The sequence below is a fragment of the Saccostrea cucullata genome, unplaced genomic scaffold (assembly GCF_032062105.1).
Source record: "Saccostrea cucullata isolate Sc308-1 unplaced genomic scaffold, CSIRO_AGI_Scuc_v1 ctg1823, whole genome shotgun sequence".
Lineage (NCBI taxonomy): Eukaryota > Metazoa > Mollusca > Bivalvia > Ostreida > Ostreidae > Saccostrea > Saccostrea cuccullata.
In genome coordinates, this window is record NW_026926425.1 from 67,350 (window position 1) to 88,356 (window position 21,007).

The 21,007-nt window shown below is 33.6% G+C and overlaps 1 protein-coding gene across 1 annotated transcript in view; it reads right to left on the bottom strand.

The window, feature by feature from the left end:
- LOC134271671 (neuropeptide receptor 15-like) overlaps window positions 1–21,007 on the bottom strand; it is a 55,879-nt gene that overhangs the window by 10,107 nt on the left and 24,765 nt on the right. Inside the window, 2 exon segments of the mRNA XM_062753883.1 lie at window positions 8,154–8,238; window positions 8,241–8,642. Coding sequence (XP_062609867.1) covers window positions 8,154–8,238; window positions 8,241–8,642 — 487 coding nt within the window.

The following is a 21,007-nucleotide window of genomic DNA, read 5'->3' on the forward strand; positions in this document are numbered from 1 at the left end:
CCGCCCCCCCCCCCCCCCCGGGGGGGGGGGGGGAAAAAAAACCAATATTGAGATAATTTCTTCATCATATATATATATATTTAATTTGGCATAAAACCCAGGAGCAAAGGAAAAATTTTCAAAGAATAAATGAATTTTCACTATAAAACCAATAGAACAGCTAACACCAGAATGTTTAAAATTCACAATTTTGGAAAGCGCACTCGCCTCATTTGGTATTGCTTTAATAATGGCCAGAGAAGAAGATTTTCAAAGAATTAATGCATTTTCACTATATAATGCCCCACCCTAACACCAGAACCCCTGACCCTGGGGCCACAAAATTCAAAATTCTGAAAAAGGACACATTTATGTTAAAGATGTAAAATAAATTCACGCAAAGCAAAAATGAAATTTAAAAATAACTGTTTTTTTTTTCTTTAAATTTGTTGCTTTATGTTTTTGGAAGCTTGAACAATAACTATGTATAGTTAGTTTATTTAATACCCATCAGTGGTGAAAATAATGCTTTTTATATAACCAAAACTCAAATATAAAAAAATTTTGGAAGAGGCATGCATCATCGATGATAATGAAATTTATTTAATACCCAGAAAAAGAAGAAGATTTTCAAAGAATTAATGCATTTTCACTATATAATCAGAAGGCCCCATAACAGAGAACTGACCCAGGGGCCACAAAATCAAAATTCTGTAAAACAATACAAAATAGGAGCAGAGCAAACGTGGTTTATTTAATACCCAGAACATAGAGAAGAAGATTTTCAAAGAATAAATGCATTTTCACTATATAACCAATAGAGCATCCCCGCCCTAACACCGGTCACACCCGCCGTGTGCCCTTGTCAAGATCGGGAAATTTTGGAAAACTCTTGCTCATCATAACTATGTACTTAGTGTTTAAATAATGGACTAACAATTAAGATTTGAAAAAATTAATGCATTTTTCACTATATAAATTGTATTTGCTGACAAAGTCAGAACCCCTGACCTGGGGCATACCAAATGATGACTTTAAAGAGACTGCTGATATTCTTGTTTCATCAACTTGCTTGGTAGTTTATTTTACCTCGAGCAGAGAAGAAGATTGTTCATAAGAATTAATGCATTTTCACTATATAATCAATAGGGCCCCATATATATACAGAACCCGTATGCAGGTAATGAAGGTATATTGCTGCATAAGGAAGGGGAGTTGACGATAGAAAAGTTAAAGTCATCACGTTTATCCTACAGCTTGGTGGTTAGATTACAATAAATGCATTTTTTATATAAGTAAAATATCCAAGTAACACCAGAACAGATGTGTCATAAAATTCACAATTTTGGTAACTTTTATATCATAACTATGTGTTTGGTTAGTTTATATATAGGAGCGGAGACGAAGTTTTCAAAGAATTATGCATTTTCACTATATAATCTATATAGCCCCGTCCATATATCTAAATGAAGTTGAAGGCCATAACAATGTTTTCAATGTTCATTCACACATAACAGTTTTGCACAAATTCTTGCTGTCATATTAATATAAAAAAAATAGGTGGCCCCAATAACGTAAAATTCACAATTGGTTCCCATAGATGCTGTATACCAAATTTGGTTGAAATTGGTTCTGCGGTTTCCAGAAAACCAAAATGATATTGTAACACAATCAGAAATCGACACAGACATCACTTTGATGTCAACTTCAAAGTCCTTGTGTGTGCAGTCAGAATGTGTTTTAACAAAATAATTTTGCAAATGACCAATGACCAGGTAAGTAAATTTACGAGTTCCATTTTTATTGAAAAAGCAGCTGATAATGATATCAAAAAGCTTGGACTTTAATTTATCGTGCTGAATGGTTGTGTATAAAGTTGAAAAGTCATAAGTTTTTAGATTTTGGTTAAATCTTGTGATTTCAAATTGTCAAAAAGTTCTTTGGAATTTTTGACATCTGATTCACAAAACTTCTTGAATATATTGTTGCACAGTACTCTTGAAGTTTTTCCTTCACTACTGTCAATATCTTAGTGAGGAGTAACGAAAGAGGCTTGGTTGAACATTTACTAGAACCCGCAATGTATCTTTGTTTGTGAGGATTTTTATGAAGTTTCGGAATCAAATATATTTAAAAAAGGTAGTTCAAATTCATTTTGATTGTGGAATTTTAAAAATATGTACACACAAAATCCTATGATTTTGAAGAATTTCTTAAAAAGAGAAAGGGAAGTATGAGTATAAGTAGGATTACCACTGTTCTTTGTAAGAAAAAGATTGAAAAAAAACCCAATAAGTGAAGACGTAAGATATTTTCTACAAAAATCTACGAGGGTCTTTCAATAAATAGGAGTAATTCAAAATTGTCATCTTAAAATCAGAAAAGTACGTAATGCATATTTTTACTAGTTTCAATCCCTCAAAGCATTCCCTGTTACCTTTTACAAATGCTCTAGGTCTCCATGACCATAAAACCTCAGCATACTCATCTTTAGGGATGTCCCAAGGACACTGATGAATATCACTTCCCATGACAAATCTGTTTTATCTATTTAGATATTTTACTTGAAAAAGACGTTAATGATAATCTAACAACCAATCTTTATGAAAAACGAGATGAATTAACTTTTCAATCGTCAACTTCCCTTTACTTATGCAGCAATATACCTTCATCAGCTGCATACGATGTGTATATATCTCTCAGTTGATTCAATACGCAACAATTTCTAAAACGAGGTAAGTTATTGACAAACTAGTTATGGAAAGAAGAATATCAGCAGTCTCGTTTAAAGTCACCACTTCGTAAGTTCTACGGTCGATGTTGTCAGCAAATACAATTTTTCTGTAAGTCAAATGTTGACTGACTTTTTTCATATTAATTGTAATACACACTGAATTTTCGACGGATCTTCCGTTATTTCCCGATGATGACAAGGAGCACATGGTGGTTGTGACCGGTCGGCAAGGGATGCTCATTCCTCCATGGCACCTGGTCTTATCTCTGATGTTTTGGAGCTCCATGTTTGCTGTGCTCCTTTGTATTGTTTTAGAGACTTTTGAGCGTTGAATACTGTTCGGTATCTCCATATATGGCAATGAACAATCTTTCATGAGATATGGGAAATAAAATAATCTCGAAAATGAATGAGATCTAGCGACTATGGGTGATGGAAAAGCTCTGTATACTTTCTTTTCTTCAAAATCTTATTTATTTCTCAAAACCTATTTGCAGTTTATGTGTTAGGTAAAGGAAAGTTACTTTAGGGGCCGGTATTAGGACGATCTGTTAAGCTTTCCTTAGTGCAATTTGAACATAAAAGTTACCATTGCTAGTTCTTCATTTGGATGCATGTAAATGTTTTACTGGACTCATTGAAATACTAGTACATGAAAACATTAAAAAAAAAAACATGTTTGGAGCCATTGCTTCTCTTTACCAAAATAAAATGACATCTTTTTCTTTTATTACATGTTTTCATTACCGGTCTGATATTTCGGCTATATCAAAAGTTAATTGTTTTGTCATCCATCAAACAAGGTTACCAAATCTTCTATTTTATTAAATCATTTGTTTTTTAATAGACCGCAGTGACGATGAACGCGTATATTCACCAAGAAATGTAGGGAAATAGGGAGCCTATCTGATAGAAATATTTTAATATTTTTTTTCTATGTCAGAATTCAATAAAATGTTGAAATGATGAAGTGTTAAGTGTCTTAACAATTTCTTTCAATGTAAATCTAGCATTTTCAGATATCATGTGGCAAATAGCATTGATATTTTTTGGTGTGCCTACAAATTCCAATCGACCAGATTGACTTTTATATTTTAACTCTCCTCTTTTCCTTCTGATTCATCTGAAAACTATACAGCGGTAAAGATTATTTTTTCCTCATGTAAAAATCATATCTTTAATATTAGTTCTTCATTTTCATCTATTTGGCAGAAATCATTTATGTACAGTTTTTAGCTCAGTGCAAGTGAATTTCTTTGCAATGACAATAGAAAAAAATTATGGGATTTACTGTGATTAGGAGCTCCTTAATAGCTGTTTTCAAACGCCAAAAAATAAAAATTAATACTTCTACATTAATTATGACATACTGTTTATATTGCACACCTTGTTGAACGACCCTCTTAAATGATGAAGGCAAAAATTTTCTTGTACAATTTTATAAGTTCTGAATGAGTTCTGCTTCATAGGAATATAAAACAGGTCGACAAATAAAGGATCAGAGTTATTGCCAAAAGGAAATCCAACAGTTTATTGGAAGACCTGGAAAGTGATATTCACATTAACATGGTAAAACCATTCAAATACGTACTGTTCCTTTTCCCCTTAAATCATGAATCGCACTTTTTTCTCTTTAAAAGATTCTAATCTAAATTCTCCTATCAAAAACGACTGAAATTATTTATATCAACATTATGCAAAATATGCACAAAATAATGCAAAAGTACAGGAAAAAAAGATAAGGCCTGTATAATTTTGCTAAACATAACCCCAACTGAAAATAAAATAAAATGCATTTTATGTCAAAAGCGAACGTAGTACGTAATGGATTTATGCCAAATACAGCATTGTATAAAAAAATATCACACTGTTTGAAATCCTCTTTTTCTGGTCTCATAACATCTCTAAACTGTTCAAAAGATAAATTCAATAAGAAGGCCATAGACAAAAAACAATTTCACTCCAAAAACAGCGTGCATTATTATTATTGGCCCCCTAAAGTGAAAATATGAACATCGAGAATACAAGAATGACGACACAGATATGTGTAATAAAAAAAATTACATTTCATCACACACCAAAGGCATACTTTATTCCTGTCTAATCTTAAAAACAAAAATACTTTCTTGTGTATCTATTCACATAAAACAAATATCATCATGATCATTACATTATTTAAACAACAGTAGTCCTGTCAGTGAATACACTCTATAATTTTGCCAAATACTGATGAATGATTGTCATTGTTAGGCCGTTATTTGCATACTTTGGATTTTTCCTTTTTTCGATCATGACAAGGAGCACACAACGGGTTTTTACGGTCAGCAAGAGAAGCTCATCCCTTCATTGCACCTAATCCTACCTCTTATATTTTAGATGTCTGTGATTGCCCTGCTCCTAATTTTAATGGATGTTTGAGGTTGAATACTGTTCCATAATTGATAGATGATTTTTTAAGTAAATAAATACTTCATGAAAAAATGGCATTACAGTACTCTTACATGTAGGTGCACCTCGTAAAATAGAAATTGATCCCCGCGTAATAATTAGAATAAATAATCCTCTGTCAATTCAATTCGAATTTTCGTTTTAAAATCGGAAAGAGAAAAAAACCTTTGAGATCCGCTGTTTTCCCTATAAGCTGAAATGCTTTTACAATTATGTTGTACGAAATTAAACAACTTTGTAACGTACTCTTTTTCATCATTAATCAACAGGAAACATTTTTAAAAACTGTTTACATTGTACTTGGGTACGTATTCTCATATTTTTTCTTTTAATACTTAAAGTCGTGAGTTACCGATATATTAATTTGTAGAATGTACATGAGTGTTTTAACTTTCTTATCTATAGCAAATTGCCCAAATAACTAATAAAGATAAAATGTAAATAATCAAAATAAATATTTATTTTTTTCTCACCAGTTATAACATGGATTTAATAGCAAAGACATCCTTTAAAGATAGTGACCTCTGTGGTAAATACCAAAAAAAAAATCTCTGCCAAAGAAGATGAGCATTTTAATTCACGTCGAAAAACGGTGTACAGGTTGAATAATTAAATCCAAACCATTTTACTAACCGTAACCTAACTTACTGATCGACAAGCGTAAAACATCGAGTGGTTTCTAAACTTGCTTTCGCCAATTGCAAAACAGATAAAAAGTGTCACTTCCGGTGTAAAACCCGCCCGCGATTTTCTTTTAATCAGAGATGTTAAAATCGAGGAACTGTTAATAACCAGATGTCAAATGGCCGTTTGAAAGAGAAAAAAATTGGTTAATTTTTGTAATTAGGGGCACATTAACAGCGATACGATATCAAATTTTGGTATCAAGTAAGATGCTGCTTAGTTGATGCAATGTAATATAAAGCCTACCATTCACAATCAAAAACATTTATACGAACCGGTAATCTGTGCTTCCGGTCGTCAACTCGAACACGCTTGGTCAATTTTGGCTAAAGAATAATCACTTAAGGTGTTTCATGTTGCTTTTAGAACCTTCGCACTTCCGCACAAAGACGAAAACTGTAACTCTTAATGGCACGAAAGAAAGCCATTACTTTTTTTTAACGAATTAACAATTAACGAATTCTTCACAGAGATATATAGTAATAGTACTAGTATAAAACTCAATTAGCAAGTAAACCTCATTTTAAAAAATAAAGGAAAGGAAAAACATTTTCAGAAAATATTTATTCCAATTACATTTTGCCTTACTTTACTTAATTCTACAGTTTTTAAATATTCAATTTGAAAAAGAATATGCATGTATATATAATTTTATAATAAAGAACCGTCGTAGACACAGTGTAAGAGATGATTTCGTGCAAAACTTCCTTAGACATAGTATCAAAATGAGTTTCATGCTATTTTCATCTACCACTTTAAAACCTCGGTAGAATATTATGATTCTAATCAAAGGGCATGAAGTGTCAATTTATAAATGAAAATATAGATTTTGTTTCCGTGGAATTGAATTATTTCTAGTATCTCCATTTATTATTTCTTCATCACATAAATTTTAAACATTGATTAAAACGATGGACTAATGTGATGGAGACGTTATAGCTGACAAATCTGAGGTCAAACGCCAAGGCGAAGACGATAGTATTCTAAAAAGTCGAAGTATAAACATGAGTTCCAATTATTGTTACAATTACTGGTACATTAATGTTTTGTCACCGTAATATTCACATCTCACTTTTGATGTCCTTCTTTTAAAGATTGCAACATGTTGCTAAATATCAGAAGAGAGGGTTTGTAAAAAAAGAGGAAAAAAGTTTTAACCTCAAATTTTGTCGTCAAGGTAACTAGTGTGTACAGAATGTATTTAGGTCTCCAATTTATGATGAAATACCGTTCTCAAGTGAAAATAAGGAAAACATTAGAAATGAACTAGACATAAAAGATTCTGTCATTGCAATACGTGATCAATAAAAATAAACTCATTTTCTTGGCGAGATATTTCTAGCAAGGAGTAAATAAACTCCCAGAGTACCTGTGTATTAGAATACAGCGCAGTCCATTGAATTGATTGCGAATTTTTTGAAAACTCGGCACTTAATTGAATTTAAAGAAATAGACTTGCATGTCATCCTATTAGAAGGTTAGACTCTCTCTTTGAAAATAAACATTATAAATGGATAGTTCGATCTTCCTTTGAGAATTCCCATTGTAAGCCCACACGGGGGTAAACTGAACTCAATTAGTGAAACTCTCAGTCAAGGTAATGGGCTTCTTATTTCTTTATTTAACTTTCAAGAAAGTCAACAGAACTATGATGCTCTTTGGCTGACACTTTCTCAATCGTGTAAAATTAATTATATCTATTTTAATAAGGATTGAGAGAGTATGTAATATAACAAATAAAGGTCGATATGCTCACTAGTACTTAGTGTTTATTACACTATACCCAACGTGATTTACAAGTCTGTTCCATTCCTCAAGCAATTTTTTTAAAGTCCTATCAGTAAACGTATATAAAAAGTTTAAAATGAATTCTTTAAAATTCATTAAATTTTAGTCTAATTCTTATATATTATATAAATATCTTTTTTTATAGACCACTCGACACAAGAATACGTTAAAGTGATTTCTTTATATCGCATACATATATAAATATATCCTAAAACATTGAAAGAATCGCTCAATTGGTGCATAAAATTTGTATATTAGCGATGTACAACATGACAGCGTTGTTTATTGATACTGGAAATTAATCAACTTCTGGTGTATTACAAAGCAAATGTTTATCTTTTGCCATTACCACCAGATATGAATGCCATAAACAAATTACTTTTCAATTTCCACCACAACTTCCGACATTTCCCTCGATACATTTACACAGCCTGGGTGAATATATTTCAAGCTCATTCGAGAAATAAATGAAATAAAAACAAAGAGGGGTATTTAGCGTGATTTATGTGTAGAGGCTTACCTTTCTATGCAGACAGACACCAGAGAAAGAACAGAAACGTACAGGCACGTCACCTGGATGTATCTATTGAATTTACACATCCCACTCCAATCATCCAGCCTCGATTGAGAATAAACTGAATTATATCAGGGACGAAGAAAACCATAATGAAGAGGTCAGCTATTGCCAGGTTCATAATAAAGACATTGGTCACAGATTGTCTCATTTTCCTGTCTATTAAGATGACCGTTATTACCAGGGAATTTCCCACAATGCCTAGTACACCAATAATGAAAAATAAAATGCTCAGAGTTATGATTGTTCCCAAGGATACAGGTGGTACTAGGGATTCTCCAGGCGAGCTAAGTATGCTAGTGACGTTCTCCATAGCTGTTGAGTTTACAGAAGTCTCTGACAGATTGTAGATATAAAGTCCACTGTCAGATAAGTTCAGTTGACCAAGCGAACTAGCAGTAGATGTATCCATCCTCTCCCAAGACGACTCGCCATCTACAAGACAATGAGAACACGTATAAGTAAAATATATATGCAGTGTCTGTATGTGTTGTTTATGTAAAATAGTCCAATCTCCTTTGTGCTGTTCGGTTCTAAGTAAATACGCTGTCCTAACGAAGTAAACTGTTTATTGACGGCTAGTCGGTCTAATAAACCAAAGGGTGGTCCTCCTTCATCGAACTTACACCCTGTCTTATTTCTCTCCGAGAAACATCCGTCACTCAAAATTGGAATTCCGAAGTTTTATTTCCGAACAAACTAGCCCGAGTCATTAAGCTGAGAAGATGCCTCAAACTCTTTTTAATGAAAAACGAAATTATTTTCCAACGAGCATTTTCCTTCATTATGCTTTGCTTAAGGTGTAAAAGTTTTCTCTAGGGAATGTTGTTAATTATAAAATTATTAATCAAAGTCTATCTGTATAGCTGATGCTAGGTTGAAAAAAAGAGTGGAATAAGATCGCAATTAGATCGACAATTTTTCTTAAGGATCGATTATTCTTGCAAATAAGATTTTAAAATAATCATTGTGCAAAGAATATTCCTGTCCGGAAAGTAACTTACCAGTAACTAGAAGAAAAAAATCCTAAAATGCTTAAGACTTACTCGAACGCTTAAATAAGAGTTAAAAGATCCGATTTTTAGTTAATTTCTGCGGAAGCTGATCGAGACACGATAAATGTTTCACTTAGAGCAAGGATTAACGTTAAACATAATGGCATATGCTGATTGGATACTAATGCACTTCAAACATATATCATAAAGCCAGAAGGTGCACCATCAGAAGTCATCAAATTGTACTACTGCTGTATCTGAAGCGCATTATCACATATCGTCAAAACAGATTTAACTTTATCTTACCAGCAGCGCACAACACTTTTACCTGTTAGTGCATCATAAAACCTACAGGAAGAAAAATTAAAAGCACTTTCATTTAACCGATAATGCTACTCAAAAAAGATATAATAATTCAATATTCCGCTTCTTTTATATTAATTCATCACAATTTCAATTCCTTTCTCATTTCTCTCAAGTGCGCTCTGGTTGTTCGATATATTTTTTTTTATGGATTTATATCCTCTTCAGATTATGAAACAGTCAACATGATGAATAAAAATTTCGTTTCATAAAGCTTGATATTCCGACCAAAGATATAATTGACCGAGCGATCCTTCGTCTTCTCCGTGCAACAGATGCTCGGGTCGACAGATTCTCAATAACGGAATTAACCATACCATCTCAGGTCTGAGTTTTATAATTTCGTGTTAAGTTGTGATCAATGAAGGCTAGCATGATTTCGTTACTCAATTTGTTCACGTCAGAAGGAGTCTCATCAATTAATTTCTCATCATAAATAAACTGTATGGTCATTAAAGTATATCAGCAAACGAATACGTTCAGCAATATCACCGTCATGACCGTCTCAAATGGGCTTAGGAAGCTGAGCACGCAATCCACACGATAAAACAAGGATTTCTGCACCATTTCGTATCGATAAGAAAGTAATGGAAAAATGTTCCCGTTTATTATCTACATCAAAACAAATTTCGTGACATAGTATGATTTATACTCTATTTTTATTGCATTTATTTTATAGGGAACTATATTTTTAACAGCTATTCTTAAAGCTTTCCAGAAATAAATGCAGCTGAAATCAGTACACAACAATTTAATTGTTTTCTAAGACTTAGTAAAAGAAGTTATTGGTTTAATTAATTGAAAATATGCTCTGACTATGTGTACAAAGTTCTCAGAGAATTAAAGGGGAAATTTCATATTTGAATTTACAGGTCAGTTTTAGCTTTTGCAAACAAATCATGCACCTTTTGTCAAGTTTCAGAAATTATCAAGATTTTTGACAATCCTGTCGTATGAACAGGTGTTATGTATACTTCTTATGTGTGTCCTAAACCAGGGAGTCAAACCATTTTCATTTCTCAAGGTATTTGAGCAATACTTGTACGGATAAAATCCCAAACATTCTTGAACCAGACTTAATGAACATAACAGCATTTCAGGGAGCAGCCCGTTTTCCGAGCCAAGATCTGAAGAGGAAATTCCAATATGAAAAATACGAAATAAAGTCGTTAAATTGGAATTCTTGTCCCTTGTTTTATTGATAAAAGATGTGATTTTGCTGTTTATTCATAGTAACACAATATGATAACTAAATTAGAGGCCATGTATATGTCTGGTTGAGAGATTTCAGAGCCATTGATTTCATATATTTGTGCATACAGTGATAAGGTTTGAGGATTATTTTTCACTGCTAACTTTGATTTCTCTGTTCTTGATCATGATTATTGACAGAATCTGGGAATGATATACATGAAGAATATGATGAGCTGGTGATTTCCTAGACAGGTATCGGAGAGAGCAATCGGCAGGTTGACTAAAAATCCAACCATGATTGTCAATGAAGACTTCTAAACAATCCAATATACAGTTTTAAATAAGAAATCATTATTGAACAGGACGACAATAATGTAATTTTGATTCAATAGAACTTTATAAATAGTTCCTCCACCGCAAATATGAACCAGAAGTCTCTGTCGAGACTGTAGCTCTACTGGTTTATACTTAAAACAAAGGAAGAGAAAAGTAGCAGTTGGGACTTGAGACTTTAAATCAGCAATAAATAGAAAAATGATCCTTGCCACTCATCAAAATAAAAACCAATGCACAGAATTATGTATCTTAGTATAGTCTACTTGTGTGCCAAGTTATACTGAAATCAGACCAAAACTGCAGGAGGAGTAGCATTTTGAAAGAATTTCACAGAAATTTCTATTTTTAGTAACCATGGCAACATTGTTCATTGAAATCAAAAACCGATGCACAGAATTATGTATCTTAGTGTAGTCTACTTGTATGCCAAGTTAATCAAAATCAGACCATAGGAGGAGTAGCATTGAAAGTCACAATGAAGACCGTTTATCGAAATCAAAAACCGATAAACAATCCAATATACATGCAGTTTTGAAAGAATCAAAGAAAATTTTTAGTAACCACGGCAACACCGTTATTCAAAAACCGATGCACAGAATTATGTATTTTAGTGTAGTCTACTTGTGTGCCAAGTAATATTGAAATTGGACCAAAACTGTAGGAGGAGTAGCATTTTGAAAGAATTTCAAAGAAATTTCTATTTTTAGTAAACGGCAACACCGTTCATCGAAATCAAAAACCGATGCACAGAATTATGTATCTTAGTGTAGTCTATGCCAATAGAACTTTGAAAGAATAAATAACCACGGCAACAGTTCCTCAAAAACCGCAAATATGAAAAACACGAGTTTATTAACATTATTTTTATCTGTCATTGAAATACTGAATACAGGATTATTTTCGCCCCGTGTTATTTTCGCCCTTTTACACTTGCTTAAAAATGCTCCGTTTTAAATTCGCCCATTTCCACTTCTGTTTAAGAATTTCTTTGTATACACCCGTTTTAAATTCGCCAACTTCTGACAAGGGCGGAATGGGCGAAAATGAAACGGAGGCGAAAATTTCCCTGTATACAGTTCTGATTTACCATTCCACAACAAAAAAATTTCGACATCAAAGTTGCAGCTCATACTGCTTTAAAAATGCTTCACTTTTTGTCTAGATTGACTCTCAGATAAATGTTATAAGATTTATATTTACAAAGTGTAACGATATATAAACACAAATGAAACTGGAGTAGAGCAATTCTCCTGTGCATCAAATCAGCCGAGACATTTATAAACCCCATTTGCAAGGGTATATTGCAATACAAATAAGTGAAGATGACCATTGAAAATGAAAGTCTTTAACTGTAAAATAGTTTTGTTGTTAGGTTTCCATTAACGTTCTTTTCTAGTTTAAAAAAAACCAAAATATGAAACCTATGTGTCAGACTCCGTGGTATTTTTTGTTTCATCAAATGGATGTACTGAATCAAAGGTATGGATGAAAATAAATATTGGCAATTGATAAAACGTCGTCAAAATACCTAAATGTATCTCACTGAAGCCATAACAAGAGACTTCTTCTTTCATAAATCTGAATAAATTCTGCTTCATATAATAGAAAATTAGATCTGTTGATAACAGGGGCACGATAAGAATCAGGAATTCAAGCAACTTTGAAGTGATATATATAGTATACAAAATGTTATGCAACAATTTTGCAAATGATCAATGACAAGGTTCATTAATTTACGAGCTAAGCTATAAATGATGTTAATATGACTGGATTTTAATTTGTCATGGGAATAGTTGTATAGAGTGTTGAGAAATTCTAAAGTTTTGACAATATTGATTTGGGTAAAATTCGGTGATTTCATTTTTTTTTAAAGTTCCTCGGAATTTTTAAAACTTATATCCGCAGCTGATTTACACCAGTTCTCAAAAATATCATTGTACAGTAGTCTGAAGTGTTGCCTTCACTGCTGTTAATTTTCACATAGGAGACAAATATATCTCACTATAAAAATATTACTCGTCTTTAAGATAATATTTAAACCAAATTGTATTGATACTATGCTGCAAATCTACTTGTATATAAAAACTTCTTACAATCTTTTTTATTGTGTGCTAGTAAACATTAAGCCACATGACTTCGAACACCAATAAACTCTCTATTACTGCATTCTTATGTCCTCAAGGAAGAAAGCTGATACTGAGTAGTACTTTATTGTATTAGGTCCATAAATTGTTAAGCTGTTAGAAGAATCATCAGATGTTATAGATAACACTGATCGATTCTATTGCCTTCCCAAGGGTTAACAAGTGTATTTTCTCCGATCGTTCTTTAATTTTAAGGAGCAATTTTCTTGTAAGTAAATTTCCCTGTAACTAAACCAATTAAGACTTGAGAGGGGTGTATGTTGTGATTATTCTGAGTTTGTATACCTTACCACATAAATCTAGAATTAAAGCCTCCCCCCCCCCCAAAAAAAAAAAACCCTGTATGTATTAGGGGAAAATATAAAACAAAAATTTAAGTAATCTTTAAGAACCGAAAAAAAAATGGCCAGTACCATTGCATTAGTGATAACGGGGTTTTTATTTTTTTTTTTTACTTTTGCAACACTCAATGTAACAAAAATAAGATTTAAAAAAAAACAAACAATTTTTTATCTTATTTCGCGTTAAACTAAAAAAATTGTCTGTCCCCTCCCAATTCAGGAACACAAAATTGGGTAGCTAAGTAGGTGGGGAATTTTTTTTTTTTTTTTGCAAAAATTTCATAATCAATGCTGAATTTTCACAATCCATTTTTCGGAATGCAAACCAAGAAATGTTTCCTGGAGGATAAAAAGTTAAGAGTCGGACCATTTTAGACAGTCGGCCGCGAAAGGGCAATCAAACATTTTTTGAGAGATGGTGGCTGATGGAGGTATATGGTGCAATCTTCCTCCCGAAGTCTTGTACTGACGAACCAATTAAAAAAAGTCGAACAAAGAGGGATATATATTTGACAATATTGCCTGCAACATCTGTCTTTAAGATTTATTCAATGTGTCGGTTTACTTTTTCGATTTATGTGTAGCATGTTCTTGTTTCAACTCAAATCGTGGGCTTAAAATGAGAGAAAAAATGAGAGCAAAAAAGTTCGAAAAATCTATTTATAGCATATAGGTCACAGTCAAGGTCACAAGGTCATTGACCTTTATGCCATTTGAAAGAACTTAAATATTGAAGTATGCATACTGAATATGAAGTCTCTATCTCCTATGGTTCAAAAGTTATGGCGAAGTTCGAAAAAGCTATTTTTAGCAGAAAGGCCACAGTCAAGGTCACAAGGTCATTGAGCTTGATGTCATTTGAAAGAGCTTAATTAGTGGGGTATGCATACCAAATATGAAGTCTGAATCTCTCACGGTTCAAAAGTTATGACGAAGGTTAAAGTTTTGCCAAAAACATTTTTAACGTTGTTCTAAAGATAAATTGTTTAGTTTTGCTCTTAATTTTTAAAAAAAATGTTAGAGAAATATAAGGACAGTGAAACTCTTTGCAAAACATTTCTTCTTGTACGCCATCATTAAAGTTAGAAGATAAGTCAATTTCTCCTTCAAAAATGTCTCCGAATTTGTTCATTAACATCAAGCGGACTAATACGTTAATGTTGTAGGTCATTGTGAGGTAGACAACACAGGTTATACAATATGATTTTTTTTTTCAAATTTATAGAAGTAAAAAATACACGTATTTATTAAAAAAAATAATTTTTTTTCTTCTAAAAAATATAGCTTGCATATGTAAGAAATGTCGGTAGAAATTATCTTGTCCACACCAAAGTTTTTACCCAAATCATAAACAGAAAATTGCGTCGGGTTCAAATCCACTGCGGGAAGTGCGGTCCTTCGGAGTAGTTCTTCGCACGAAAAAGATCCTTTGCTGCTTAATGACTCTCATTGCCGAATAAGGTATTTTGCAGTCTTCCACTGCAAGTGATGGCGTCTCCTTATAAGTGAAAAATTCTCGAGAGGAACGTTAAACAACAACAAAAAATGAAAACAAACAAAATATTGAGTCGTTCAAAGAGGTCAATCAAGGGAGGTTTACAAAATACTGGTCAAGACACTAGTATTCATTTTTGGTAACTATCCTTGTATGACTTTCCCAGAAAAAAAAGCGAGAGAGAAAAAAGGTTACACAAAAAAAGTTGCCAAAGGCTAGTTGTAGCTTTCTGTCCAGATAGAGAAATTTTATGGGCTTTATTCAATTTCCTTTGGAAAAGCAAAATTACTGAAGTTGAGAATACCAAAGAAGCCCAAGGGGCCTGATCGTCTTAATGTAATTATGCACAGGGCTGGGTAAAATACAAATCAAGCTTGCAATGTGGTGCCTCATGACAAATCCTTTAATTAAGCGCAAAAACCAATCCATTCACATATTTCAGTGAAGCAATCATAAAATCCTTTCAATTATTGAAATCTAATAATAAAGAAGAAATTGAAAATTTGTTTTCAATACAATCTTAGTGTGGCGAAAGAGAACTGTGTAAATAGCATATATGTTGGCATCAGTTGATGTCCATGAGACTAAGAATCTTCAACTTATTTAAATTACACATGTGGCTTTCAGATGTATATTTAGATTTGATTAATATTTAAATGCTTGTTTTTTAATACGAGGAGATTAAGAAGTCGATTGTAAACATTTTTCTTTTTTGGAAATATAATAGACTTCTTTTCAATATTTGTTTTTTTTAAAAAGAGAGATACTATAGTATATGTTTCTGGAATTCTAACAATCAAACCGTGGTAAAACGACGGAATTTAATTCACAGCTCTATTGTTATTTAAAACTTCCCTTCACATCACGGCTAACGCCTTATTTTTTACCAAAATTCCTCATGAAATAATTAGATAACGAACAAACTTCAAGCTCAAAGTCTGTTTAAACATTACATATCGGGAACAGAATAAACAAGGACCTCCAAAATCATCAGAGGTGGAATCAGGTGCCATAGAAGAGTGAGCACCACCTATCGACTGGTCCCACTGTCGTGTGCTCTTATCATGACTGGACAAAAAAAATCGTAAACAATTTAGTGTGTACTAGAGTCATTCAACAAATAATGCAAACTGCATGTCATCTAAAACTGCGGAATGTACGTAATACAAAATGTTACTAGTTTCAACCCCTCAAGTCATTCTCTTTACCTTTTACACACGTCTTATGTCTTTGTACCCATAAACAGAAATCCTCAGCATACTCATCATTAGGGAGACACCGAAGAATGCAATTTCCCACGACATATCTAATTTTGTAGAAACTTCCTTTGACTGTTTTATACGTTTTGGGAATAGAAAGATTTCACAATGGCTGAGGTGTAGCCTACATGGGTGATGAAAAAGCTCTGCATACTTTCTTTATAATCTCATTTAATTCTCTTAGTTTACTTGCAGCTGTGTTGTCAGGTGCATTTCCCTGGGGCCCGGTGTTTGGAATTTCAGAAAATCTGACAGGTTTAACTTTCCGTGTAATTTGAACATTAAATTACCATTGCTAATCCTTCATTTGGGTGTATGTACATGTATTTCTGGATCTCTTGAAATATACGAAAACTAAAACATGAATGGACCCCATGCTTCTCTTTACCATAATAAAATTACACCTTTTAATTTGATTCCACATTTTTATTACTGATTTTCTCTTTCGGCCATAAAAATGCTCCTGTTGGTCATTTGCAAAATTACTATGTTATAAAACAATCTGGTTGTACACACAGGTACTCTGAAGTTGACATCAAAAAGATGCTCGAGTTTCTGATTGACAATATCTATGTGATTTTTGGAGACCTGGTGTTCCAACAACCTATTGGAATTCCCATGGGTACCAATTGCGCCCCGTTATTAGCATACCTATTTTTGTATTCATATGAAGCAGAAATTATTCAAATACCTTTACAGGAAAAGACGAAAACGCTGTGGCCTTCAACTCGAAATTTAGATATATCGACGGCGTACTGTCAATTAACAATGGTAAGAAGAAGGTATGGTTTCCATACAAATTTTGCCCTGTGATTTTCTTAAAAATGAAACTGGTGTAAAAGTTGAAAACTCATGCTTTTTAAATAATTGAAATTCAATGCAGAAAAATCACACAAGTCATTTTTCTCACATGTGTTTTTAAATGCTAATCATGACGTCATAAACGTGTGCATTTTCCCGTATTTTCTCAAAAAGTTGCAGAAAACACCAATTTTCAATGGAATTTTCTTTCAGATAACATTGTCCACAGGCATCGCACACAAAGATCTTGAGATATTTGATTTATTATTGAATTTTGCACAAAATAACAAAAAATTAACGTGGGCGACGGCTGTGGACACTGTTTTCTAAAGGAAAATTACCCTTGAAATGTGCCATTTTGAGTCTTTTTCTGTTGAAAGTAGAGAAATGCTTCACATTTATGACGTCATATTTGCAGAATGGTAAACCTTCATGCCATATTCTTTCCTGATTTCTCAGAGTCATTTATTTAACTAATATTTAAGCCAGTTTTAAAACTTTTATGATGTCATTACATTTTTAGGGCGCAATAAAGCTAAAACCATACCTTCTTCTTTCCATTTTTTATGTCGATACGATATATCCTGGTGAGCTTGAGATAAAAGCTACCACAGAATTTGACACATCTGTTTCATATTTGGATATTTTACTTGAAAAAGACGTTAATGGTTATCTAACAACCAAGCTCTATGATAAACTTTATGACTTTAACTTTTCTATCGTCAATTTCCCTTACTTATGCAGCAATATACTTTCAATTGCAGTTTTATATATCAGTTGATTCTATACGCAAGAGCATGCTCTACGTATGAACAATTTTTAAAACGAGGTAAGTTATCGATAAACACGTTTTGAAAAAAAAAAGAATTTCAACAGTCTCGATTAAAGTTATCATTTCGTAGGTTCTATGGTCGATACAATGTTCTTGTCAGCAAATACAATTTATCATTAAGTCAAGTGCTGACTGACGTTTTTCATACTTATTGTTAGTCCATTATTCATATACTGAATTGACGACAGATTTTCCCGTTATTTCCCGATCATGACAAGGAGCACACAGCGGGTGTGACCGGTTGGCAGGGGATGCTCACTCCTCCATGGCAACTGATCCCACTGCTCCTACTTTGAATTGTTTTACGGACTTTTGATCTTGAATACTGTGCGTTATCTCCATATGCGTCATTCCATTCTAATGTCGATACGATATATCCTGGTGAGCTTGAGATAAAAGATACCACAGAGTCTGACACTGTTTTGTATTTGTATATTTTACTAGAAAAAGACTTTAATGGTTATCTAACAACTAAGCTTTATGATAAACGTGAAGATTTTAAACTTTTCAATCGTCAAGTTCCCTTACTTATGCTGAATAGATACGGAAGCATGCTCTACGTATGAACAAAGGAGCACATGGCGGCAAATTTAACGCGTGTTTGTAAGAAAATATTGCACATACAATGTATCTGATAGAAATATTATAATATTTTTCCTAACATCTTTTCAGATAGCATGTGACACACAACATTGACATTTTTTGGTTTCGACCAGTTTGTTTCTTATTCTGTACAGCAGGTCAAAATCGCTGTCTGAAAAGTTCGCAATTTGGTCAATTAGCTGGAAATCGCGACCGTTTGATTTCTTGGAAAGTATTATACGTAATAACATCGCATCTCTAATGGGTATCAGAACTTCTAGTAACAGAAGTTTTATTATAAATTGTTTTACAAACACAACACTTACGTGTTAAATGTTGATCCGTTCACCAGCATACGTGAAATTAGTATGACTGTCTACCTATCCGCTTTATTAATTACTGATTTTTATGTTTGAATGAAAAACTACTGTTTTCGAATCTAATAACAGAATAAAGTAATTTTCAATTTACCCTTATAATTTTTCATAGAATTATACAATGTACACTGTATGATTAATTATGATTTTTATTCCCGCAAATATTAAATTTCCTGCTTGTTAGTATTTTTACTCTTATTGAACGACCCTCGTAAATAAGGCCTAACAATTAGTATGAAAAACATCGGTAAGCATTTGACTCAAAACAGGCTTACAAGCTCATTGTATTGACCAGAATGCATGCAAAATGATAAAATCAAGAGATTGTTTTTATACTAGTTTATCAATAGCTCAAGTTGTTTCATTAGAAATTGTTCGTATGTAGAACATATTGTAACGTGTTTGCCTAACACATATACTATATGATTTTTCTCAGGGTCTAGGGCCCCCTCAGATACCTTGCTGAGGAATTTGATTGTTGACTGGAACTTATTTACAAATGCAAAATATACAGATATCGGGTGCTTCCCTAGCACGCAAATAAACGGAATAATTAATCAAACTGACTCTTAATCAATTGGGCTTCTAACTCAGAAGCGACTTTAGGAAGCGCCCAAAGAGACAACTAAAGCGCCAGCACGTCGCTTCTCTCAGAAGCGACAGGTTGCTCTTAGCTTACCGGTAATACAGAAAGTCCGTTTATGTAACGCTCACGTAGACTGTTACATACTACTGGGTAAAACCCGTTCTGCACATCGCATAGCAATGATGACTTATGAACAGACTTACCGCTGTTGTCTATCTCAAACTATAAAGGCTTTCCGGACTTCTTCTCTGGCACTTTATCGCATCAGTAACTGCATCAGAAACTGACTCTATCGAGTCTCGACGCCTTATATATACTATGAGTATATCACGTGACATACCCACTCGGAATGTCTGGGCACTCGGCGTTTTACGAGCTCAGGGTCCCTTCGGAACGCCCTGTCTCCTTCCCTTGATTATCTATTTCCGTTACATTACCCACGCCTCAGATTCAAGCGTCCTCGCTTGCACAGGAAATTAAAACAAAGAGGCATATAAAAGACAATTTTTCTTATTTACAATGATTCAAATACTGTCAATTCCTTTGACAAGGTAAACACTATATACAAGTATTACATCAATAAGCTGTCTAGCAAAGATCTACCACATAATCTGATAAATAAGCAGGAGTCCGTCTGCTTCTACCAGATCTTTGAGGCTTCTGGTCGATTACTGGATCATTAACACCCTCTCTATCAATGCCTAACTCTTCAAACTCATCTTGCTGTAAAGTGATACTTTCATTCTGATCGACATCACCGGAATCACTTAGTTCTACCTCACCAGACAGAATCTGAGGTTTAACCAACCTCATTCTGTCTACATGTATCACCTGTGGCGACCCTTTACTACCACAAGATACTTTGTACGTAAATTCGGAACATTTTTCTAGAACTTCGAAAGGTCCTTGCCAAAAGCTGGTTAACTTTGGCGAAGTACCCATACGTCTGCGAGGAAAGAATACGTAAACGTGGTCTCGAGGGGAGAATCTCTGCCACCGTAACTTCTTGTCATGGTAGCGTTTTTGACGCATCATTCCCCCTTTAGTATTTTCTCTCACAATACGGTGTGCTTCTTCCAGTCTTTCTTGAAGCAACCAGGCCCATCTATTCTGTGGAAGTGGCTTTCGCTGTACCTCCATTTCGTATACGAGGTCTAGAGGTGTTGTCGCTTCTCTACCAAGCATAAGGTAGTTTGGAGAGAAGCCAGTGGTGTCATGCTCCGCTGATCTATATGCCATCATGACATACGGCAACTGTTCGTCCCAATCTGTATGATTTTGGTTCACGCAGGAACTTAACATGGCTTCAAGAGTTCGATTAAACCTTTCCACCATACCATCTGACTGCGGATGGTAGGGTGTAGTGCGAGTCTTTTCTATTTGCAATAGTTCGCACACCGAATGGAACAAATCACTCTCGTATTGACGTCCTTGATCTGAGTGTATTGTATATGGTACTCCGAATCTAGTGATGACCTCTTCAACCAGAATCTTT